Source organism: Varanus komodoensis, unplaced genomic scaffold (assembly GCF_004798865.1).
Source record: "Varanus komodoensis strain SLA01 unplaced genomic scaffold, ASM479886v1 scaffold19, whole genome shotgun sequence".
Taxonomy (NCBI): domain Eukaryota; kingdom Metazoa; phylum Chordata; class Lepidosauria; order Squamata; family Varanidae; genus Varanus; species Varanus komodoensis.
The window spans coordinates 22,657,113-22,683,571 of record NW_025335550.1 but is presented as its reverse complement, the minus strand read 5'-3'; the positions used below and the strand labels follow the sequence as shown (position 1 = coordinate 22,683,571).

Sequence of the window (26,459 nt, the reverse complement as noted above, 5' to 3'; positions counted from 1 at the left end):
GGAGGAAAGCTATGGCAAATCTAGACAGCATACTAAAAAGCAGAGACATCACCCTGCCAACAAAAGTGCGTATAGTCAAGGCTATGGTTTTCCCAGTTGCAATGTATGGCTTTGAAAGCTGGACTGTAAGGCTGAGCGCAAAAGGATTGAGGCCTTTGAACTGTGGTGCTGGAGGGGACTCCTGCGAGTCCCTTGGACTGCAAGGCAATCAAACCGGTTAGTCCTAGAGGAGATCAACCCTGACTGCTCTTTAGAAGGCCAGATACTGAAGATGCAACTCAAATACTTTGGCCACCTAATAAGAAGGAAGGACTCCCTGGAGAAGAGCCTAATGCTGGGAACAACTGATGGCAAAAGAAGAAGGGGATGGCAGAGGATGAGGTGGCTAGATGGAGTCACTGAAGCAGCTGGTATGAGCTTAAGTGGACTCCGGGGGATGGTGGAAGACAGGAAGGCCTGGAGGAGTGTTGTCCATGGGGTCGCGAAGGGTCAGACACGACTTCGCGACTAACGACAACAACATATCAAGTAGCAGCTCTTTATATGGCAGGGAACTGTTTGGGTTGAAAGCTACAGAAGTGCTCACTCCCCGTATGGAGTATGCCATGATGCTCCTAGGCTTAGTCATAGGAAGAGTAGAAACACGCCTTAATCCAAAGGGGCAGGGTAGAGTTAAAGAGCTTCAGAGCCATAGATGTGGAACGAAAAGAACTTGCGCCCTCTAGTGGCCAACACAGGTGGCAGTCCTGGGAAAGGACTGTCAGAATGAAAAAGGAGGGAAGATGCAGGGTTCTACCTAGCACTGCCTGCATCATTCACTTCCCCTTCTGTGGACATTATGAGGTCCCTTTATGACTTCCATGAGCAGGAACTTGAACTTCCATGAGCAGGAGTGCTCCTCAACCCAGGGCTGTCATTAGAAGCTCAAGTAACAGCAGTGGCGAGGAGCACCTTCCTTCAGCTTCGGCTGAACCATCAGCTGAGTCCCTACCTGAAGAATGACTGCCTGGCAACTGTGACACATGCACTGGTCACTTCCCGATTAGATTTCTGTAACGCACTCTACGTGGGGCTGCCCTTGAAGACGGTCTGGATACTTCAATTGGTGCAAAATAGAGCTGCCAGGTTGCTGAAGGGGACTGGGTGTTGTTCTCATATAATCCCAGTTCTCCGTCAGCTTCACTGGCTCCCCATTGAAGTCCGGGCCCAATTCAAGGTGTTGGTTATCACCTATAAAGCCCTCAACAGCTTAGGACGTGGTTATCTAAAGGAGCGCTTGCATTCATATATGCCCTCCCGCCCTTTAAGATCGGCAGAGAAGGCCCTTTTCCGGGAGCCCTCTGTGAAGGATATTAGGAGGGTGAGTACCTGGAGGAGGGCTTTCTCTGCGGTGTCGCCCCATCTATGGAATGTGCTCCCCAGAGAGGTCCGCCTGGCGCCATTGTTATTTGTTTTTCGACACCAGGCCAAGACCTTTTTATTTAAACAATATTTTAATTGTTAATTTGTTGTTCTTATTTATTGGTTTTAAATATGGCCGAGATACTCCAAATTTTTAATGTTATCTTATTCTATGTTTTATCTGCCTTGTAAGCCACCCCGAGGCTTTCTGCGATGGGTGAGGCATAAAAATGTTATAAACAAACAAACAAACTTGAAGTTTGCCATAACAGATGGGTGTCTACACATCCAAATCCACTGTATTCTACAACTGAGATTTAAAATGGCAGAGGGACAGCACATGCTCTTGAGAGAAAAGGAGGACTGCCCGCATCCCCTGCAGAAGACGGCAAAGCTTTGCAGGCAACGGAGGCTTCCCCTTGGTGGTCTTAAGGAATTTTGGAATCATCAGGAAGTGCCCCAGCTGCCACAGCAAGGGCTCTGACTTGCTTTAAGTCATCCTGGCCCTTATTGCCAACCACCCTCTTTGCTTCTCTTGCTCACATAGGGCCAGGAAAGGATGAGGAAAAAGACAGAAAAGATGAAAAAGTAGTGTGTGTGTAGAACAGAATAATGACTCAGAAAAGAATGATGAAAGGAATAACAGAAACCGCAAAGCTCTACCAAGTGATCAGAAGAGTAACGAAGGAAAGCTCTGCCCTGGGTGAAGGTAGGAAGCAGACTGGAGAGGAAGAACCAGGATGCAGAGACTAGGAAAGAGCCAGGTAAAATGGCCCCTGGCTTGCTCTGGGTGACACTGGAGAATAACTCCTCCATCTGCCTCCTCATGAAACAAGGAACGAATCTGATTACATTTTCTATGATTAAAGCATAATCCTTTGGGTGCAGTGGTGCTCCCAGGTAAATGTGCATAGGACAGCCCTAGAGATAAAAGATTAAGTCTTCTGTTAGAGAGAGATAATTATTAAGCTAGATTACTATTAATGTACAGACTGCTCATCAGTACTGGGGCTAGCAGAAAGTGGCAATACATAGGATACTTCGTTATGGGATCAAAACCTGGCATTGGAAGATGACTCCTCCTAATTTCTGGGCTGTCTCTCTCCTTCCTCTCTAATTTTAACTGCACGATGGTAAACATCCAAACAGGTCTCAGATAAATAGCAGTAGTCAGTTCCTACTTCCTTCCTGCATGAAAGATGCAAACGCTACAAGCTCCGGGTTGAACCCTACATACACAAGTCAGGTTTCTCAGCCAGCTTTTTCATCTCAGTAACTTTCGATTTAGCCAAATTACTTCTTCCTCAAATTATTTTTGACTCTGTACTTTGCTCAGTATACTTAGTAGAGTTCAAGTGAGAAAGCCAGTGTGGAATGGTAAAGAGTCTTCTTCTATGAGAATTCATGCCCAACATCCTGGCTGCCTCTCTTCGTTTCTCTGTCAGCTTAACTCACCTCTCAAGAGTCTTACTGTCACTCAGAATGCCTCAGAGAAACAAGTATAAACAAAAGGTACATACGCTCTTCACACAGACGCCCCATCCAGCCTTCTGGGCAAGAGCATGCATTTGGCCGCTCACAGACACCCCCATTCTGGCAAGGGAACCGACAAACAGCTGGAAAGGGAAACAGAGCATGGGGTAGTTAAACATACATTTTGCTACAGAACTGAATATATATTTAAAGTATTCCTGGCCATCGAAGGCTTAAAAGCAAAAGTAAATGTAACTATCCTTGTGTGTAAGGATTATGTGTGGCATAGTTTAGGGATTTCAAATAATCAGGAAGTACACAATTAAAATTTTGTCCCTAACCATTGAGTTTAATCAGTGTCAAGTTACCATATTAGCCTGTTCCCTCAAACTGCATACGGGAATAACACTACCAGCCTGTAATTTTGGAAGCTGCTGTAAATGTTAAAAGGTAGCCAAAGTGCTTGGATTGATTAGGACAAGCCAGCCCACACCTTAGGTCCAGATCTGCCGAAGCGTAAGTGTATGTGCAGGCACCCTGTGGCGGATGTAACTAATTCCAGTCATTTTCAGCCAGTTTTGCAGAACAGTCACTGACACGGGTGCCAAAACAAACTGTTCCTTACTTTAAAAAAGTGTGCATGGCACAGCAATTTATCATCAGCAGTACTGGCAATATTGTGTAACTCCAAAAACTAGCCAATTCTTTCCCCCTGTCTACAATGAAGTATGCGGAACATCGGCATTTTTAGTCTTAAAAATGCATTCTGCACCAAGTTTGTTCTTGTTCCACAACTGGGGGCGGTGTGTGTGTGTGTGTGCATGTGCATGCACCTTACTCAGATTCTTACGTGTATCAGACTAATCAGGCAAGGTAGGTGTGCATGTGTGGCAGGGTTATATTTTTGAATGTCTTTGCAAATTTCAACAGGAAGGAAAATACCTACACCCGTTTCAGGCTTGCACAGGTGAGAAGTCAGATTTGGAGACCATTTTGAAGAATGACAGGGATGTGCTGGCTCTGCCCCATCCCCAAAATGCTCACAAAGAGAGGTGGTTCCAGTCCAGCCTAATCCCTCTTGGAGGATGTCCTAAGTCTTACTTGTCATGACTATAGAAAACTTGTATTGGGTTGAATAGAGGCCAGTCCTTGGCATTCAGACTTCCATCAGAAATAATTCCAGATTACAGCAGTCATATTTAGGAACAAATGTGACTCTTGTAATGGTAACACCCAAGGATAACCTAACATCATCAAGTGGGTTTGATTATTTTGGCAGACCTGGGCCTTTAAAAAAAATGCTATTGGGTGCTAAAGGATTACATGATTCGTGTGAGTCATTGATACTTGCTGCTTTCATGCTTCTTTTGAAGTAGGCCCTTCAAAGGCTTAAGCACTGGAGGTCTTTTGTGAGGCAAATAGACCGCATTATTTATAATATACTTCTGAAAAAAATACTGCCATGAATTAAAAGAACACAGGCCCTTTCTGCCACTCAAGCCTTTGGTCTTATTTTTCTATTACCCACTTTGCAGCAGGAAAACGAGAATTAATAGCATGCAATATTTGATGGATTGTAGAGTTCCAGATTATAATGTATTTCTGTTGTACTGGGGATGTATGATTCCATATGCTCCTCAAGAACACACTGCAGAGTGTGCTTCTGTCAAATGTACAACACTGTATGCCAAAAACAATGAGTTCAACAATTTCTTTCCTACAGATGCTGGTTCTTTGGCCAGGAGAACATTTGATGTGCACTGGGGAAGAAGATGACGGTCACAGGACAACCCTGGTGTTTCCAGCTGGGAGAGAAACTGTTGCTGGAAGATACCCAGTGGGTGGTAATTTCATCTCTCTTTGAAAACAGAACAGAGTAAGAGAGCTGGAAAGCAGGCCTGGAAGATGGTACACATTTAGAAGGGGGGCTCCAAGCTCAAAATGTTTAAGAACCCTTGACCTGGGGTGGAATGGTGATTTTTTTGACCTGTTCTGATACAAAGCTGGGAGAGAATGAAGTTTTATTGGTTGTTAGGAGAGATATGAAGTTGCTGCCGCTCCTCCACGAGTCTTCATCCCCTCTTCCCCACTGAAGAGAAAGGGTGCAATGGTCACAACATGTGTTGACTGCTTCGCACAACAGGAGTGGAGCACCTCATCGTAGCATCACCTCATGTGTCATCTTGTGTTCAATGAGACACAGGGGTGGCGTCAGATCTGCAGCTCTCATGCTCACTTGGACTTGCAGCAGTCCCATACCTTCTACTTTCCCTCCATCCAACTTTATCTGCGTCACAAGACAGCAGGCTGGTTCCTGCCCCTGGTTTTCTTTTTCTTTTCTATTATTTTCTTAACATGAACAAGTATGCAAAAGAGAATGTGAAAGACAACGAACTAAAATGAACAAAACAAGCTAAAATGAACAAAGTGAACAAACTTGCCAAGGGAATTCTATAGATACACAACCTGTGCATTCAGCCCCCCACCCCAATCTATCTTCCTGTCTTTCAACACTCTATGAGAGTTAAACAAAAAAGAAGTCATTAATCTATACTGCCCCTGGTTTTCTTGCTGGACTACTAGGCAGTGGGTTAATGTGGGATTGGGGTGGGGAATAAGGAATGCCACATTTTGGGATAGGCTTTAGGTCTTGGGTGTTGAACGTCAGGTCTATGGGCCACTGGGTTTCCTCAACTTCATCTGGACGCCACCCACTTTCCTGCAACTGCTGATCTTTTGATGGTTTCCCAGCTCTTGCATGGTTTCTTCATCATTCTAGAAGGCTGCAATGCCACTCCTAGAGCTTAATAACAAGGAGTGAGAGCTTTAAGGTAAGACATGCTGGTATTACTGGTGAATTTGGCCCTTGGGCTGGAAGAGGTTCAACACCCGTGCTTTAGCTTGTCTGGTTTCAGAAAACAGGATAACACTTTCAAAGCTGCACGCCTGGACAAAACTATGGGGCCAAAGTATTAATGCTGTTTCTTATTTAAGCAGTGGTATTGGCATGCAGGCAATTCTGTATGCTAAAATGATGCCAGTCAATAAAAGGGCTTGAAGAACTAGAAGGTAATTTCCTGGAAGAAGTTAATTAATCTTTCTTTTGCAACTGTGGGAAAGCTTTTGGAGGATAACGACGACAATATCACAGCTACTTGTACAAAATGGCCTCCTTGCACTGTTGTTATAGTATATGGCTATTTACCTTTGCATGCAGGTGGTGTTGTCCAGGTTCCATTCTCTAAACAGACGCTTCTCAGGGAGCCTTCCAGCATGTACCCACTGTAGCACGAGTAGGTCACGACATCTCCATATTGATAAAACGTTCCACGGACCAAAGTGTTTTCGACATGAGCAGGTGGCCCACAGGAGATCTCTGATTAGAAACAATAACAAACCTGTGGTTAAATTAGAAAACTGCCTCACAGCTTGACCCGGGACACAGTATGCAGATATACTGCAATGGCTGACAGATATTAAGCGCCCTGGCATGTTCTTGTATTTAAGGAAACAGAGAGTTTTGTTTCCTCTTTAAGCACTTTCCAAACTACGGCCCCTTCTTGTTTTGTACAAACAAAAAACAAAAAAACAAAAAAAAAAAAACAAAAAAAAGAGAGAGGAAGGGAATTAGAACAAGGCGAGTCGCCCTAAAGAAAAATGGAGACAGCTAACAGTTCTGTTTGTATCTCAAACCATGTGGTTCCAAGGAAAGAGCAAAAGTGCCAGCCTGAGGTCCATGTGTGTCACTCAGCTTCTTCATTTGTAGTTTCCAAAACCCTCCTTACCGTTGTACCACTATAAGAAGGAGACGATCTGGCATCTGATTAAAAGGGCAGTGTCCACAAACACTTATCCAGGAATATATTTGCAATGTGACACAATATCCTTTGTCATTTTTGCTGTAACAGACTACAAAGCCTGTTGCCCCTTTGGAAATCAAGACAGGATACGAATCCCAGCAACAGGCAAACAAACAACTGTTTTACATGCATCATTTCCTGATGTAAAACTAAACTTTCCCAAGCAGAAAGCCAGATATCATTTCAAGGCATCGCTACCCAAGTTCACTAATAATATCCATCATCAAAAATAAGAAGCACTTCTTTGTATGAATCTACGGCAATTAACAAAAAAATTTTTTCCTACTATGCAATCCTATACATGTTTAGACAAAAAAAGTCCTACAACAATCAGCTTTGTCCAGTTAGCTGCTACTGTACAGCGTTTTTTCTCCTCTCTATACATGCATAGCATTGCTTGTTTAATTGATTTTGTTTCCAACTTCACTAGAAAGGTAAGTTTGGTATTAAACCCATTTTCAGGGAGGGAGAGGGAGGGAGGGAGGGAGGAAAGAAAGAAATGTTTTATTGCTATACTTACTTTCACATTTAGCCTGAGTTGGAGTCCATGCCTCATCAGGATTGCAGGTAATGACAGACTGCCCCCGAAGTTGGTACCCCTCTCTGCACTTGATGAATACTTTTTGTCCAACATAAAAACTTGTCTCTGATAGGAGGGCATTTTCTGGGATTATAAAAGGCACAGGACATGGATTCGCTGTTTAGGAGCAAGAAAGGAGTAAAAGTTAGGTTGTAAAAGAACAGTTGTATGCTGTTTGGGGAAATCCACATGATTTGCTCCTTAGCTAAATCATATGATTTGAAGTATAGATGTTATTAAAGAGACATAACATTTTCAATTTAATTTAGTCTTATTACCTGCAATCTTTTTGCAGCAGGAGAGATATTAAAGTCAGCTTTACAGTATTTACAGTATAAATCTTACAGATTAGGGTAGAACAAAGGTGTGGCTAAGCATTAGGTTATGAAATGGATGTGCCATATGGTACACCATTATCAAATCATCACCCCTTTTTTAAAACTCCCCTTCCCTGACCAACTGAGTCTCAATGTTCAGCTTATCCATTTACAATCCAGAAAAAAGTTATCTGCCTTCGCCTGCGAATGGGAGCGGTTACACAGAATCCACCTTTTGCTCTTGTAACCCAGGTCCAATGAAATGCTGTGCAGGAAGATTTGGCATCATAAACCCTAAAACGTCTTTAATGCTTGAAAATCAGCTTCACTGCTTTTCAGTGCTTACAATGTGACCCTTTCTTTTTCCCCAGTGCCATTTCTTCTGAGATAAATCACCCCCAGCCAAAGCAGCCATTAGTCTTACTGGGGAAAAGAGAACAGGCTGCAGTATTGCGCTTGTCTTTTTTCCACTGAGTTTCAGGGCAGTTTAGAAAAACAGGACAAACATACAAACAAAATATAGCAATGTGTTTAGACCTAAAGCACATTAAATTTTTAAAATGGCTTAGCACCAGGCAGGCCCTTCTGCAGAAAGAATTCCACGAACAAAGTTAAGCTAAGAAGCTAAGCTAAAGCTAAGAAGGAACTCCTGCTTACCAACTGCTTTAACTCAGAAAATGGGGGCTCATGGAAAATGTCTAAAGATGGTCTCAATAGTTGTCAGTCAGGTTTTTTTAGGAACCTGGGTCCTACTCTGTGTAGGGCTTTAAAGGTAAGCAGCACTGGCTTGGAAACAGTGCACTCTTTTCAATACTAGTGAGATATGTTCCTACCTACTGATTCGAATCCATAGCCTGGTGGCTCAGGTTTGAAGTGCTGTTTCCAAGTAGCGTTCAACTTCTGATTAAAATAAATAGATAAAACCACAACCTACATATGATAAAGATCTAAAAATCCCTACATCTGAATCACTATCTTGAGTCTATTCTTTACTGACTTAGTAACCTTTCCAAAAGACTTTGGGAGATCTGATCATGGATCATTTACATTATGCGCCATTTGCTCTACAAGCATAGTTGGCCTTAAAGTTCCTTTGCTGCCCTCTTGAGCCCAGCAGAAGTAACCATGACAAATACTGATGGATTAATACCATGCATTGACTCAGAGAGAAGATATGCAAGCACTTGGCCTTTCCTAAGTAGAAATGAATGACCATTATAGAAAGCTCATGCTACCATGGTCAGGAACTCTAGGTATGAACAGTGTATGGAGTTAGGTATAGACCGAAGCGTAACAGAGCATGCATATTGATGGCTGCTCTGAGCACTTAACTCCAACCCCTGGAGTAAACTGAAATATGCTTTCTTTAAAGTGGTATAAACTTTCAGGGAGGGTCGCTCTACCATACATCAATGCTTGGTGCTACAGCACCTCACTGAGAAATACATCTCACAAAGTTACCTCGCTCTACTCAGCCTTTATAGACGTCAAGGCAGCTTTCAATGCCATCCCGAGGGTTAAACTATGGAAAAAATTAGAGGCCTTCAACACTGATAGGCACCTACTCCTACTTATTCAGACCCTATACAGAGGCACCTCCCTCAAGTGCACATGATCACCTCACAAATGCTGTTCCAACACAAAAAGGGGTTAAGCAAGGCTGTGTTCTTGCTCCACTCCTGTTCAATTTTTGTATCAACTCATTGGTTGACCAGTTAAATCACACTGATTTTCACCCCCCCCCCCAATATCGTACAGAGGCATATAACTATACTACCATATGCAGATGGTGCAGCTATTATTTCAAGGACTCCAATTGGGCTCACAAGAGCACTGCAGAAGCTGACTGAATTTTGCAAGGAAGAAGATATGACAATCAATTATCAAAAAACAAAAATTATGACCTTTGCAAAAGGACCAAAAACTCAATCATGGAAGCTAAATCAGCACAAGAATGAGCAGGTTTCCCAGTTCAAATGTTTAGGTGTAGTCCTACAAGCAAATGGCTCCAGGAAGGCACATGGCTATGTGGCATTAAACACTCAGAGAAGCTCATGAGCCATAATACAATTCATGGGTTCCAAAGGTGGCCATTACATCCCCCTAGCCCTCCAACTATACCAAGCAAAAGTACTATCTCAACTACTGTATGGATCTCAATTGGTGCCTTTCCCGAACACCCAAGTACTACAACGTGTCCAATCAGAATTTCTGAGGGCAATACTGGGTGTTCCTAGGGATGTCTCCAATGCAGAGATAAGACTGGAGTCTGGTCAGTGCCAAACTGAAGCTAGGATCTGGGGGGCCATTCTTGCGCACTGGCTCTGATTGGTATACTTTCCAGTTGGCCTTGCTCCACTAGTCATGCAAGACAATTTCAAATCCAACTGGATTAAATAAATTGAGTAGAAAATAGCCCTACTGGGCCGCCCCCTGCGGACTGTACTAAATATGGGTTTTGAACAGGGAACGGAAACCATCAAGCAGCGCATTGCAGATACTGAAAGACAAAGCGATCTCAATAGACAGAATTCTATCTTAGGGAGGACTATGGCCACATTGTAATAGCTGCAGCCTATCTCAAACGGTTGGAACTGCATAAACACAGGAGGGCTTTTTCCTTGGCTAGCCTTAATGGACTCCCCTCAGCAGTTTTGGAGGGACGGTACAAAAAGATTCCCTGGTCAGAGTGCCTTTGCCCCTGTGGGATGGAACAGACAGAAACCACAGAGCACGTCCTGCTGAGGTGCACCTTCTACAGGGATATTCGCACTGCACTCACCTCCCCACTGATGAAGCGCTTCCCAGGCTGTATGGAACAACAATATATTTATATATTGCTGTCTGACACTAACCCAACAATAACATAGAGTGTCGCTAAATTCTTCGCGGCCGCGATGCGTGTCCGAAGACAGATCCTGGGGGATTATGACTCTTCCTAGTTGGACAAGGACAAAGTCTGGGATTGTCACCGATTTAAGATGACTGATATTGTGTTGAAGTATTTATTAATCCAAGTGGGGTTTTAATATAGATAATGTTTTATGTATTTCCTTTTTAAATCTGTGTACTAATTGAAAGGAGCTAGTGTTTGACTGCAATAAAACCTACCTACCTACCTACCTACCTACCTAAAGTGGTATAGCCCTCTAAAGGGACTGCATTAAATGACAATGCAGGGATAGATCAGTTTCTATCCCTGTCCCTCCCCCTTATTTATGCTGGTAAACCTAGGTAAACGTCAGTGACGGGAACATGCTTACTCTGAATTGAATGAGACTTACTTTGTGAAAAAGCAGAACCCAGCTTTTGGATGGTTTAAAGTAAAGCCAAACCCCATGCTTAAACGGGAACTTACGTTTGCACAGAGGGGATGGGTGGCTCCAAGTTCCAGCTTCTGTGCACTCAGCAATAGGCTCCCCCTCCAAGCTGTACCCTCGGTTGCAATAATAGGCGACTCTGCTGCCAACCGTGCTGTTTTCATAGACAGCATTCCCATTCTCAATAAATTCCAGCTCTTCACATCTGGTTTCTAAAGAAGTGGCATGCTAATTAAAACTGTTACTTCATAATCAGCAATAAGAACAACCATGACAACAGGATCATGAAAAAGACGTGCGTGTGTGTGATTCTTCTGAGTGAATGAAATTTCCAGAGAATGTTTCAAAGACCTAGAGCAGATGTGGGCGGCTTGGTGGCTGAGGGCATCACCGACATCACCACCACATTGCATTTATATCCTGCTTTTCCCTCTCGTGAGCAGCCCAAGTGGCTTGCATAGCTTCATTTTATCCTCACAACGATGGCACAGTGAAGTGGGTTAGGCTGAGAGCCAGTTTAATGGCCAGTCTCACATAAGAACCACCACACCACTGTGGCTCCCAATATGCCTTTAGTCACTCTTTTTGTTGACTACCAACATCCTGAACTTCTTCCAATTTTTGTTTAAATACAACTTTTCTTTTCTTTTTTTTCCAGGCAGCGAAGTGAAATAGGAAATGCTAGCTGCCATTTTTATTTCCCATCAATGCCTCTGTCAACTTCCTTACCCATTCTGACAGGTCACCAGTCAGGACAGTTTCTCAAAAGGTTGCCAACTGTGGATCTAGAGCTACTGGAGGGTACCCTTGTCTATCAAGGCTCTCTCCAATACCTCTCCAAATACCCATTCCTTCCTTCATAGATGTGGGTTTTTACAGAGATACTATGGAAAGGGATACTTCACTAGTTTGGAATAAAAGGACTTGTGTTAACTCAGAGAACCAAAGTCTTGGTGACCTCACCCAGAAGAAAACTAATAGAACATTCACGAGGACTTCCGGTATGGCATCGGAACAATACAGACGTGATTAACGACCCTCCGTTATCAAGCTGGTAACTGCCCGGTGGTGGGCCATGGGGCTCAATCTAAGCCCTGTCGGGGCTAAGATAGATTGCTTGGTGAATTTCCCAGGTGGTGTGGAATGGCAATTCCACATTTAATGGGCGAAATCAAGCTTTCTCAGCCGGGTAGTACAGGAGGGAGGAAAGCCCTCTGCAAGTTCTCGACATATCGTTTTTTTTCTTGTAGACTAGTTTTAGCTATTATAAGCACATCGAAATTACTGGGAATTATTTTTGTTTCTTGTTTTTTGCAATAATATCCGTGGAATAAGCTGCATTCTTTGCAAATTGGTACAGAAAAAAAAGAAAAAGCCCTTTGGATGGAGGAGGAAAGGAATCCCGCCCCCCACGGAGTTGAAAAGTGGTGAATTACATAAGAAGAGAGAGAAAGAGCTCTTTGTAAGTAAGGAAAAGAGTTATCTTCATTAATCTCTCCAAGGGTGAAAAATTTAATAATCTACCGTGGAACTGACTGATAAAAAGACTTTTCTTGTGTTCATCTATGTTGGATAGCCAAGAAGATAGCCAAGAACTGACGACTATCTTTCTCTTTGTTCCTGGAATCCCTGGACATCTGCCAAGCCTTGGTATTTACTGCTACTATGGAAGAAATACAAGCAATACAGAAGACACTCTCGGCAATACAGATTTCTTTAACAGCTGTGCAATTATCTCAGCAGGCAATGATAATACAATAGAAGACTGTTTTAACTGAGCAACTTGATTGTTTTTTAATTGAACAAAAACGTCGCTTTGATAAAGTGGACACTACCATTAATCAGGCTTTGGGCAAGCTATCTGTACCGAAGCAGAATATACAAAATATCCAGCAAGTAGAAGGAAAATCTGAAACTGGAAAGACAACAAGCGTAATGGGAAAATCAATACAACCAGTGGACTTATCAAGTAAGCCTTCATGGAATCTGCTTGTTATGCTTGAGATGGAGAAGATAGCTTGGCAACAACTCAAGAGTTTACCGGTGGGCTGAGCGGAAAAACTAACACAAACAGTGAACTTAATGAGCAAGCTTTCATGGGATTTGTGTGTTGTTAGAGAAAGAGAAAATAGCTAACCACTTAAGAGAGGTTTTGTTTATGTGGCTACAATGGAAGATTCCATCACAGATATTACGATGTTTCAATGAAAAAAAACCCAGAAAGGTCTGGTAGAGCTGTAAAGAAAAAGGGAAAATAAATATGGCAGAGATGCAAAGGGAGGATAAGGGAACCTTCTTTTTTTTATTCCAGAAAGAGGTGATTCATATAGGTTGGTATGCCCACATGTGATGCAGAAAAGCTATTATTGCTGGTGAAACATTAGTAACTTAGCTTAATGAAATCCTGTCTAAAAGGCATTATTGTTAAATGGATATCTCTGACTTTATCTGTAATTGAAAATAAGGGAACTTATTTTAAAAAGCAATGATTTAAATGATAAGTCTATATCTGATATGAGAAGGTTAAGCTATTGTTGTTGGTGACGAAAATTGGTTTAAAAAGATATAATAAATATTAGTTACCACCAAGCAGAGTAGTTAAGATACTTTTAAAGATGTTAAATGGATATTTTTGATGTTACTTATAATTGTGGTAGTGAGGAAGTTATTTATCTTTAGAAAATTGAAAAGATCTTGAATTGTCCAGCAATGTTTAGATCGTACTTATCACTGAAGAAGAAAGAAGATAGTGCAATCTTATTTAACTTGGAGATTTCCCTTTGTCATTGGTTAAGAGAAACAGGATTTTGCAAGAAATGATGAGAGTGATTTCACTGATGAAGAAGAGGAAGATAGTGATTGCTATCAAATTTGGAATTATTATTATTTTTTATTGGCTTGAGAAACGGGACTTGGTTCTGATCTAAAGATGTTTTCAAGTTATTGTGAATGGGTCTTAGTATGATCATAGAATGTTAAAAGATACGTAGTAGTGCTGACCCAGTAAATCCAATGTGTGTGACGATTGATGTTGGTAGTAGTAGTTTAAAACCTTAATAAAGTTTCTTAAAAAAAAAAAGAACATTCACAAACACAACATACAACCCAACAATCACCTTCACAGGATGGAAGGGGTTTGCTCCAGGATCCATTGGCCAAGCAGGTGATATTCTCAGGTCCAAGTAGGTGATAGCCAAAATTACATATAAAGGATATGTTACTACTGTATGTATTTTCTATGCCTATAGACACTGCATTTTCTATCATTGGAGGAGGTTCACATCTTATGCCTAGAAGAAGAAATAATAATCTGTCTTTATCATTTACTTGATACTTTAAAATCTATTTTTGTACAGGAGAAGCAAAGCAGCAGCAAAAAAGGGAGTAATTTTTCAAGCGATTATATTTTGTGCATGTATAGCCCATTTAATACATGTCTTTTTTGTTTTGCACAAGTCTTTTTTGTTTTAAAGCAGGCTTTCATGAATTCCATGTTATTCTCCCTCATGGATGTTATGAATAACAGTCTGCTCTTGCATATTTCAATGTATGTTATACTTATTTGTTAATATCCTCTATGATGAGAACTACTTTGATCTGAAAAGTGAATTATATATATTCAAATAAATACAGTTAAGATAAAAATGCTGTAAGATAAAGGTTTTTTTTAAAAAAAATGAATGGGCACTCTACCAATATCACCCTCTGATTAAAAGTATGGAGGTGGGCTAATGTAAGCCCTTTTTAATGTTACTGGTTAAGCCCTAAGTATCTTAGTAGTATCACTAAAGAGAACTTCTATATGTGTGTTATGATCATGAGATTTCTGGTGGAGGAACTGATGTATTCTTTTTAAAAAAGTGTAGTATAAATGTAATTAATTTTTTCAGAGTGAATTTGTGGGAATGACAAAGAAATTCCATGTACTTTATGGTATACAAAGTCCTGGAATTAACAAGTGGATGGATTTCTTGGTTACTTTTCTGAACTGCCAACAGAAAGCTCAAGTCAAACCCTAGAAGGGTACTCGGGATAAATGAGAGTAAAATATACTAAAGTATTTTGTGGGGAGAAAAGGCAAAACAGAATATAACACTCTCTTGAAATATGCTGGAAATGATATGGAACTGTCTGTGAATGTACTGTAGTCCTAGTGCCACCTTCAGACTTGTCTGTATTTCCCACTTCTTTCATTCCCTGTCTCTGTAAATTTAAGAAGTCTGTTCTAACTAAGGCTTTCACACAAGTAATGCTATGAAAATTATTTCTTATTAATGAATTCTACTGCCCTCTGGGCAGTGACAGAACTCTGGTAAAACCCAATTTGGACAGACTTTACCTTTCCCTTGTTGCACTAGTGTCTCTGGCAGTCACTCATGGAGAGATATAAGTTATCAGTGAAGTTAGGTTAAAGTGCTATATATTTTTCTTGAACAATTTTCTTTCTTTGTCCATATGCAGTGATGTTTACTTACTCACACATGTTGGGGCTGAGGGACTCCACTTCTTGTTAACATGGCATATTCTTCGTGTTGGCCCTTGTAGCTCAAATCCCGGATGACAAGTGTAAAAAACTTCATCTCCAAACAAGTAATCTTTGCCAGTAATGGATCCATTGTCTATTGGTTCAGGGACCCCACAAGATACTTCTGAATGTGAACAACATGGAGGATTCTTTTAATCTACTTTATGTACAGAAACAAGCCCCTTGCACCTATACATGTATCTTAGCCTTTGGTACTTCTGAGACAGGAATGGGTCTATGGCTGATCTACATAAATTGATCGGCAGGTGATGAATTATGAGGAGCATGTGTTGGAAGTGGGCTAGAGCTGGAACGGGGTGGGCAGAGTCATAGGTTGTCTGTCCAGGTTCAAATTGGCCTTATGGCTGAATGCATAACAGAGTATCTAGTATAAAACTTGTCTAGCTGCATGTTGAGGCGAGGCTGGGAAACCTCAGTCCAGATCTTTTTCTGCTGAGATCCAAAAGCAGCCCAGACTGCCATGTCCCACTTGCCATGGACTTCTAAGTTGATTGTTTCACAGCTCTTGGGTGCCTTTTCTCCATTCTAAAACATTGAAATGCATATCCCAAGGCTTAGTTACTGATAGTAACTAAGCTTTATGCAAAAAGACGTTGGTGTTTTTCATTCTTATCCCTGCACACCGTGGAACATACCCAAAAGCTTTTCTCCGAAACTGAATTCTGCACTTGGGATAAAATAGCTTCCTCATTGATGGGCTAGTGGATGAAGATGGTTCAATAATATCCTAAGAACAAGGGATGTATTACAGGTTAAGTAATTAAGCCTTATATTGATGTGCTTGAAGACAGCCTTGCCCGAGACTTAGGTAGGAGGAAAGTAAACAAACGTTAATAGTCATTGGCAACTACAAGGAAGTTATGCAATTTGGAAAAATAGAATGAGAAGGCTGACATAATGTTTTTAAAAGAAGACACCCTGATCTAGAGCCCTGGGTGGTTTTGTCTCCTCGAATTTGGGGGCAATATAAGAGTAGCAAGGGGAGTTTTGTGTGTGTGCATTTTGAGTGGAGTTACATATACCCTATACAACTCCCAAGAAATTGCTGGATGTTTGATTGAGAATCTAATGGTTTCTATGGTCTGAAATTTAAAATGGAACTTTTCTTACAATATCTAAAGGTAGGTGCCAAAGTCCACTGTTATATATCCTGCTCTCTTAGATATAAATTACATTTAAATGTTTTTAGAAGATGCTTGGCTTCCCCAGGCAAAAGCAGTGTGATATGTGCTTATTATTCTCCTTTTAAAAAGCATGTTCAAACTAAGTTTGATAAGCAATAAGATTAATGCATAACTTACTTTTGCACACGGGTGATGCTCCACTCCATTGTTTATCTGCTTGACAGATGCGTTCTGCATCACCCTGCCAGACGACAGAAAGATTCATAAAATAGCAGAAAATATACATCATTTTGTTATATTCCTGCCCCTTTGGAAAAGCCAAGGAAATCAGATCTGTGTTTGCTGTAATTTCTATATAATTTAGAAACACATGGGGGAGGGCAACATTTTAACTTTTCTATGAGTTACTTAGCCTTCCACATTTGTCTGACTTTTCTTTTTCTGATGCTTTATATATTAAATAGCATTAATTTAATAAATGCTGCCCAGCTTGTTTGTTCCTTGCCTTTTAACAGAAAACGAAGACATAGCTGCTTCAATAAATTTGTTTTAAGGATAGATTTTACTTGCAGCCTCATTTTTGTATATTGACTACTTCCCTCTCATCCATGTATAAAGATTTCTTCTTTTAGAGCAAAAAGTCAAGCTGCCTATAGGTGGCAGTAATGGCATGATTTCCACCTTGCAATGAGATTAATCTTCCCCTATTTTCTAGATTAAACAGCAGAATACCTGCAAAAAATATAAGCCTACATCTTTGTGCACTTCTGGTATACTGGTTGTTTTCTACATATTTCTTGAAACATGCCTCCTGGATTTTACAGCTGCTTCCAGACAAAATGTTTAGGACCAGGTATTTAGATGGTACTGAATATCCAAAATCTCTTGGCTTCATCCTCCGAGTCCTCACTTCAGAGAAGCCTTTGATGCTCCAAGTCTCCATGGAAACAATTGTTATTGAAAGTATTAGTCTATCTCTAATGTAATAAAAATTAGATTTAATAATACTGTTTGGATAACCACAGAAAATTTCATCAACTTACTTTCAACTCATAACCAGAGTCACACTTATAAAGAATGGTGTCTTTGTAACTGTATGTGTTGCCAACCACAGTTCCATGGTTTGGAGCTTGAGGATTTCCACAAGACTCTGGTGCACAAATATCGTTCGAAAACAATGGCAACCATTTACCATTATTCTAAAAAGAGGCAGAAAGTATATTCAGGGCTTGCCAAGCAGTGTAAAAGCAACAAAAAGAATTATATAAAATATAAAAAAACTATTAGGGACAGCAAACTTGTTTTATAATATATTTCTTATATTTTATATATAAGAAGAATATATTTCATATGACATATATAAAACATGGCTTACTGAAAGCTGCTATTCAAACAGTTAATTTCAAAAGCATCTGAGAATGTAATGCAGTGCTTTGGGCAATGTGATTCCCATCTTACAGATTAGAGGGGAGAAATATTTTAAACTTCATTCATTTATTTTATTTATTAGATTTATATCCTGTGGTTTTTTTTTCTTTTAAAGAACTCAAAGCAGCTTACATCATTCTCCTCTTCCTGCTCTCAGTCTTATCCCCAGAACAACAACCCTGTAAGGTAGGCTGGGCTGAAAGTCTGTGACTGGCCCAAAGTCACCTAGTTGGCTCCATGGCCGGGCAGTGACTAGAACCTGGATTACTTCCATGCTCTTAACCACTTTGGCAGAAGACCAGGTATAACCAGAGCAAATAATGACTTCAAAGCAAACAAAGGGCATCAGTTGGTACAGGCATACAAATATAAAAGGCAGACATCTTTACAGCTGAAAAAGAGAGTACCAAGGAAAACTACCTGGCATGTGGAAGTGCTTGTCCCAATCAAATGATAGCCTTCTGCGCATGATAAGACAATGGTCGTATTCACAGTGAATTCAGTGCCAGAAATAATTATATTGGTTATATTTGTTGGCAGGGAGCATTTTCTGGGGCAACAAGAAATACTATTAGGGGACCAGTGTCCATCTTCCTGACAAGTGCATGTATCCATTTCTGTTTCCATTACGTAACCCTCCAGACACCTGCAACATACAAGGTAGATCCCTGTTATCACCAATAGGTCCTGTGTAGAATTCTGAGAAGAGAAAGGCAAAGCCCCCTCAGTTTGATTCAGAAATGAAATACTAATTATGAGCCCTTTTAGAGAAATTGGGTGGTGGAGAATCCCGAGAGATCTAAACTAAATTCTAATGTTTGCACTGAGTTTGATTTATTTAATATTTTGTTTTCTTTTGACCTCTTCCCACATCCTGGGTACTAATCAGAGCAAATTGCCCCCAAAGGGGTTTTGAGGCTCCAAAAACATAAGGACAAGGTCAATGATCCTTCCAAAATTAGGGAAAAGGGAAACCGCTGTGTTTCTGATATTTTGCAACCAAGCTCCAAGAGGCTTCTGAAACTGAACAGCCTACAGCTTAATCAAAGGTTACATTACAAGGTTCAAGAGTCATCTCTAGCTCATTGTCTGGTTCAGATGAACAAGTGTTAGAGCTGAGGACATCCATCCTCTGCCCCTTTCCATCTCATGCATGAAGATCCTGGCTCACTTTGTTTCTTGAACACCACTCAGCCAGAGTTCCCTCATTTAAATGGAAGTGAAAATCTGGCTCAAGACAAGTAAGGGCCTTCATGCCAAAGCCAATGTGCAACATAAGAAGGGAACAGAATTTGTTCCCATTTTCATAAAACATAGCTTAGTCTTTCAAGTAAGACCTCAGTTTTCACAAACACTTTAGGACTTGAGGGAAACACAGAAATATTTTTTCCTAGACATGTTAGAATATAAGAAAAGCCAAGCTGGATTTGTTCAATGGTCCATCCAGTACAGCGCTCCATTTACATGGTGGCAAAACAGCTGCTCACAGAATCCCTCAGTCAGGCTAACTGCAAGAGTTCTGTCCACCCAAGTTCTTCAGCAAGTGGCGTACACAGTCCTACCTCTGATGAAGGAGGTAGTACACAGTCAGCAAAGGTAGTGACCATTGATAAGCCTCCTTCCCTATGAGTTTGTCTAATCCCCTTTTAAAGCATCCAAATTGGTGGCCATAAGTGCTTCCTATGGCAGTGAATTCCAAAGTTTAGTTATGCACTCTGTGAAGTAGTGCTTCCTTTTATCCATCTTGAATCTACAACCAATCATGGGGTGATTCGAGATTCTAGCATTATGTACCAAATCAGACCATGGGTAGAGATTCTACATGTGAATGTTTGCTCCCCCTCCACAAAAACAAAAACTCAATTTTTTCTTGCATGCAGATTTATATATACAGAATAACTGAACAATAGAATCCCCCATCTGCAGGTTTAAGCTAGTACATATTACTCTGTCACCTCATTCTGGAATCTGTGCAGGTCAGGAAAAATGCTGATGTTTGCAAAGCTCTTACAAAGCATATGTATGTAGTCACCCTGAGTGAGCAGTCATACGCATGTCTAAGCCCTGTTGAGTAAAATGAAGCTTACTCTCAAATAAATGTGTATAGGACTGCAGCCTCAGATTCCCATGTATGAGATACTAGCCCAGGGGTCTCAAACTCGTGGCCCGTGGGCCACTTGCCGGGACGGGCAGGGCATGGGGAGGGGCCCTGCGGCCTTCAAAGTGCCTCCGGGAGCCACGCGGGATGAGCGGCCCACCACCACCGCAGTGGTGGAATACTTGATGCGGCCCAGCCTCACCCAGACTCTACTTCCAGCGGCCCCCAGGTAAGTTGAGTTTGAGACACCTGTACTAGCCATATAAACTCTTCTTACCTGTACTGGACTTTACTCCCATAGGCCTGTGACTGTCCAAAAGCAACTGCATGAGGCACGGGAGGTGGTGGCCCGCAGGTCAGTAAAATGCAGCTTGGATATGGCTCCCTCCAGACTCCTGCTTCTGTGCATGTCAATTCCGAGCTCCCTTGCATCACATAGCCCATCTCACAGTTATAAATTATGGTATTGTGATCCACAGAGCTGCTACCATTAATGAATGCATTAGGAATGGTGGGTGGAGGGCCACATGAAATCAGTCCACAGTGGGGAAAGCCAGAGCTCCATCTGCCGGCGGCTTCGCATGTGATTTTTGAAGAACCCAGCAGTCTGAAACCTTCTAAGCACTGAAATTCTACTGTCTTACCACAGCCAAAATTGTCGCCTTTGATTACTCCATTCTGTATTGTTGGTATGGAACATTCACAAGGGAGGCAAGAAGCGGGCTGTCCACTCCAAGATCCGTTTGACGTACACTGCCTCACTGGATTTCCCTGTAACTCATAACCAGGAAAGCAGATGTACTCAATATATTCCCCATATCTGAAGACTGAACCATTCAAGAATCCATGAGCAATGTCCTCAGGAGGCCCACAGTTTACGGGCTCACAGAACGGAGCCTCTTTATCCCAGGTACCGGAAGCCTGACAGATTCGTAAAGATGCACCATGCAATATATAGCCTTCATCGCAATGATACTCAATCCGCTGCCCATAACCAAATTCTGAGCCACTGAATTTCCCATGGGGAAGCGTCTGTGGGATGGTACACTGGACTGTTCTGCACACAGGAGGGCCCCCACTCCAGCTTCCATCCGCCAGGCAGACTCTCTTCTGGTATCCATCCAGCACAAAGCCTTCACTGCAGCTGTACTCAACAGTTTTCTGGAAGGTGTATTCCTCTCCAGTCACCTGGCCATTCTCTAATTTGGGGACTTGGCCACAGGAAACGGGAATGCAGATGGGCTCATTCCCATCCCATTGTTGATCAGCCTGGCATGTTCTCCTATCGGGACCATTTAACTGAAACCCAGGATAACAATCATACTGGACTGTGCTCCCGTAAGTGTATGTTTCCCCTTTTACTGTGCCATTCAAGGGCCTGTGAGGCACCGCACATGAGATGACCTCACAGGTTGGTGCTACATCACTCCACTGCCTGCTGGATAAACAGTGCCTTGTCTCCAAGCCAATCAGCGCATATCCTGGCTTACAGGTATACTTAACTGTACTACCAAGGGTATTCTCTGTAAAATGGACAAAACCGTTTTCTGGAGCCAGTACTAATTCACACTGAACAGAAATACAGACCGGAGCACTACCATTCCACATGCCATCCTCTTGGCAAGCTAGAAAAGAATTTCCTAAGAGTTCATAGCCAGGGTAGCAAGTATATGAAATTGTTGTCCCATATAGGTAGCCCGACAATGGCAAAGTATTAATGGTCTTTGAAGAACTTTGTGTATCTTTCTGGTTACCACCTGTGAGAGAGAAAAGAGATGGGCTGGCCGTGTGGAATCCCTCTTCTAGCATTCCTTCTTGGACAAAATGTTTTTCTTCACTGCTAATTGTTACATATCCCCCGAAGTCTATATGGGGAGGAAGGCCACAGTCTGTTGGAAGGCACACTGGACTAACACTAGACCACCCGGATTCCTCACAGGTCTGCATAGCAAGGCCAGAGAGCTGGAATCCCGGAATACAGCTGTAAATCACCATGGCACCATAGCTGTAATCGGCCCCTTCCACAAAACCATTCTCTATCGGCTGTGGAGGGTCACAGCTGATAGCTCTGCAAGACGGAGCGTCTGCACTCCACTCCCTTGTTTCCAGGCAACTCAGAGCACTCTGGCCTTCAAGCTGGAATCCTCTGTCACAGGAGTAGGTAACTGTTTGCCTGTAGTGTAGGTCCGCATAGGAATAGTGGCCATTCTGGATCTCCTTGGGCTTGGAGCACTCAATAGGGTGGCAAGAAGGCTTTCGTCCAAGCCAGTGACCATCCTCTCCACAAAGAATGGTTATGTTGCCCACTAGCTCAAAGCCTGGCTTACAGTTATATACAGCAGTGCTGAGATAGGTAAGGCCTTGTACATCCACAATACCATTCTGAATTTCCTCCGGCTGCGGGCACTCCACTGGAATGCATTCTGGAAGGGGTAAGCTCCATGCACCATCTGCTTGGCAATGAATAGTGGAAATGCCCTTCAGGAAAAAACCATCCATGCACGTATAGCTCACTGTGCTCCCAAAATGAAGAGAAGACCCCACGGGGTCCCCAAAAGGAATATACGGAGGCCTACGGCACTGCACCACTTGGCAGACGGGGAAAGAATCATTCCACCTCTGTGTTGACAAACATTTGAGTACAGAGGCACCATTCAGAACAAAGCCTTCTTTGCACGAAAACTGCACCACCCCTACTTGATCTGCCTTCTCTTTCAGGACAAGCTGATTCTCAATGAGTGGCGGCTCTGGACACTTGGTTGGGACACATCTGGGGTTCTGCTTTTTGTTCCACATCCCAGTCTTCTGACAGGTCCAAGAGGCATCTCCTAGTAGCTCATAGCCTTCATCACAAAAAAACTTGATGTTGGCTCCCACCTCAAAGCTTTCTCCTTTGCTGAATCCATGACGGAGAGGAGGTGGCTTCCCACAATTGAGGGGCTTGCAGGAAGGAGGCGCTTCACCGTGCCATTGACGATTGGCTTGGCAAAATAATGCTGGGCTTCCTATCATCTGGTAACCAGGATGGCACTGGTATTTCACTTCACTTCCAAAGAAACGTCCTGTTATGTTCTGCAAAATGGACCAGAGCAAATGTTATGACTCATGCAGCCTCTCAGTCTGAGAAGACAAGCAGTGATGTTTTTCACAGTGCTAAAACTTTAAGGGCTTCATTGCACGAACAATTGCTAAAATATTTCCCACTGAAACATTTAAAGAGTCTACAGAATCCAGGCTTTCTTCATCCATCTTATGAGACATGGTAGTTCACAGGTCAGCTTTACAGGACTAGATGAACAGAAAACACCATTATCTAAATACTGAAAAACAACATTATAAACAAAATGTAGATTTAAAGTGCATGAATTTGAGCTGTTTCAGTTCCCTCTCATAGTGCCTTTATGGCTGATAAATGAAAACTTCCCATGGTATTAGATACTGTATATTATGGAATAACAAGGTAAAGTAGCCCACCATCTGTACAAGAAAAGCATTTGACATCTCAGCTGGTGATGCATTTTCTGGGTTTGGAAGGGTCTACCTTAAAAGTGGTGCACTTACATGAAGTTACACACATCTGATTTCTTGTAAGTTTCTTGTAATTACATCATCTATTCTGCTTTCAATTATTACTCATTTGTTTAGACTTAAATACCCTGAAACCTTTGAATGCACAAATATCATTAATGCGGATTTAGCAGTACCTCGATTTCTCCATGTGCAAGTTTAGGTGGCTCTCCACAGGACACCGGGTGACAAGCAGGCATAGTCCCACTCCAAGTTCCTGTTGCTTCGCACGTCCTCTTCTTTTCTCCTTTGATATAGTATCCCCGAGTGCAGCTGTAAGCTACGATTGCCCCAAAACTGTAATTCGTGCCAATCGCATAGCCATTTGCAATGCTTGCTGGCTCTCCGCAGCGAACAGGAATGCACTGGATGGTCAATGGGGAAGGGTTCCACTGGCCTCCCCGCACACACTCAATCTTAGCAGAAGTATTTAAGACAAAGCCCTCCATGCACTTGAAGCTCACAGTTGACCCGGCGGCAAACTTGGCCTTGTTTGAGGATTCCAGAATGCTGTATGACACGGAGAGTGGTCTTTCACAGAAGTCAGCTACACACTCTGGAATAACTGTGCCAGCAGGGGGCACCCACTTCCCCTGAGCATTACAGAGTAACTGGGCATTGCCTGCTAAGCTGTACCCATCGGAGCAGTAGTAGATCGCGACATCGCCAAACAGCCGATGGCCACTCTCCGGAGAAGCATGATCCACGGGGGGTGGTTCATCACAGGAAACAGCCACACACTGTTGGTGGTCCAGGTTCCATTTGCCACTTGCCAAACATTCCACAGTTTCAGGGCCAATTAATGTGTAACTGTGGATTGAGAAAGAAAAGCATCTTTAGATTCAGAGGGAAATGGAAAGACTGTGTTATAAAGACCTTAGCAGAAATATTTTCTCCCTTTCATGGTACCTATTATTATTATTATTATTATTATTAGAACATTTCTATGCCGCCCCTTGCCAAAGCCTCGGGGCGGCTTACAACACAATAAAATACAATACAATACAAAAATAACAATATAAAATTAAAATTAATAATATAAAATAAATAAAAAATATAAACGATATAAAAGGAGTTAGAAAAGTTAGAAAAGAAAAGAAGTCGCCCTGGCCAGCTAAATAAGTAGATATTGTTAACAATTAAAATGATGTTTAAATAAAAAGGTCTTTACCTGGCCACGAAAAACAAATAACGACGGCGCCAGGCGGACCTCTCTGGGGAGCACATTCCATAGATTGGGCGCCACCACAGAGAAAGCCCTCCTCCGAGTACCTACCCTCCTAATTTCTTTCACGGAGGGTTCCCGGAGAAGGGCCTCTCCCGCAGATCTCAAGGGGCGGCCGGGCATATATGGATGTAAGCGCTCCTTCAGGTAACCAGGTCCCAGGCCGTTTAGGGCTTTATAGGTCATAACCAACACCTTGAATTGGGCCCGGACTTCAATGGGAAGCCAGTGAAGCTGTCGGAGGACTGGAGTCATGTGAACATAACGCCCTGTCCCCGTCAGCAACGTGGCAGCTCTATTTTGAACCAACTGAAGTATCCGGACCGTCTTCAAGGGAAGCCCCACATAAAGAGCGTTACAGAAGTCAAGGCGGGAAGTCACCAGCGCGTGTGTCACCGTCGCCAGGCAGTCGTACTCCAGGTAGGGGCGCAGCTGATTAATCAGCCGAAGCTGAAGGAAAGCGCTCCTCGCCACCGCTGTCACCTGAGCTTCCAATGAAAGCTCCGGGTCGAGGAGTACTCCTAAGCTGCGGGCCTTGTCCCTAAGAGGGAGTACAACCCCATTCAGGGCCAGGTCAAATCCACCCTCTCCGAAGCCCAATCCACCAACCAACAGGACCTCCGTTTTGTCTGGATTGAGCTTCAGTTTATTGGCTCTCATCCAGCCCATTACCTCGGCCAAGCACCAGTTCAGCACAGCCACTGCCTCACCTGGATTAGTGGAAAATGAGAGGTAGAGCTGGGTATCATCAGCCTACTGATGATTCCGTACCCCACACCTCCTGATGACCTCTCCCAGCGGTTTCATATAGATGTTAAACAGCAAAGGGGACAAAATGGAGTCCTGTGGTACTCCATGGCATAGCTGTCATGGCACAAAGCCATAGTCCCCCAGCACCACCTTCTGGAATCTGCCGTTGAGATAGGAGGGGAACCACTGCAAAGCAGTGCCTCCAACCCCCAATCCCACTAGCCTATCCAGAAGGACACCATGGTCGATGGTATCGAAAGCCGCTGAGAGGTCCAGAAAAACCAACAGGGACGCACTCCCCCTGTCCTTCTCCCTGCACAGGTCATTGTACAGGGCGACCAAGGCAGATGCAGTACCGTACCCGGGTCTGAAGCCGGACTGAAATGGGTCCAGATAATCAGTTTCATCGAAGAGTGCTTAGAGTTGTCCCGCCACCACCCACTCCAACACCTTTCCCAGAAACGGGATGTTGGCCACTGGTCTATAGTTAGTGGCCATCTCTGGATCCAGTGACGCTTTCTTCAGGACCGGTCGGACTACCGCCTCCTTTAAAGGGGCAGGCACCCGATCCTCCCTCAGAGAAGCGTTAACCACTTCCAAGATCCAGGTCCCAATCCCGTGCTTGGAATTATTTATTAACCAAGATGGCAAGGGTCCAATAGGCAAGTGGTGGGACGTACTCGTCCAAGCACCTTGTCCACATCATCGGGCCGCAATAACTGAAATTCATCCAATAATTCTGGACCAGACGGCAGCATTGGCGTCTCCCC

The 26,459-nt window shown here is 42.7% G+C and overlaps 1 protein-coding gene across 1 annotated transcript in view; it reads right to left on the bottom strand.

The window, feature by feature from the left end:
- Positions 1-26,459, bottom strand: part of SVEP1 (sushi, von Willebrand factor type A, EGF and pentraxin domain containing 1) — a 140,417-nt gene that overhangs the window by 22,397 nt on the left and 91,561 nt on the right. Inside the window, exons 36-46 of the mRNA XM_044428126.1 lie at positions 23,852-24,524; positions 20,425-23,219; positions 18,470-18,695; positions 17,665-17,820; positions 16,799-16,862; positions 15,427-15,600; positions 14,068-14,241; positions 10,990-11,163; positions 7,255-7,431; positions 6,080-6,250; positions 2,922-3,017 (exon numbers count right to left, since the gene is read on the bottom strand). Coding sequence (XP_044284061.1) covers positions 2,922-3,017; positions 6,080-6,250; positions 7,255-7,431; positions 10,990-11,163; positions 14,068-14,241; positions 15,427-15,600; positions 16,799-16,862; positions 17,665-17,820; positions 18,470-18,695; positions 20,425-23,219; positions 23,852-24,524 — 4,880 coding nt within the window. The remainder of the gene's footprint in view (positions 1-2,921; positions 3,018-6,079; positions 6,251-7,254; positions 7,432-10,989; positions 11,164-14,067; positions 14,242-15,426; positions 15,601-16,798; positions 16,863-17,664; positions 17,821-18,469; positions 18,696-20,424; positions 23,220-23,851; positions 24,525-26,459) is intronic.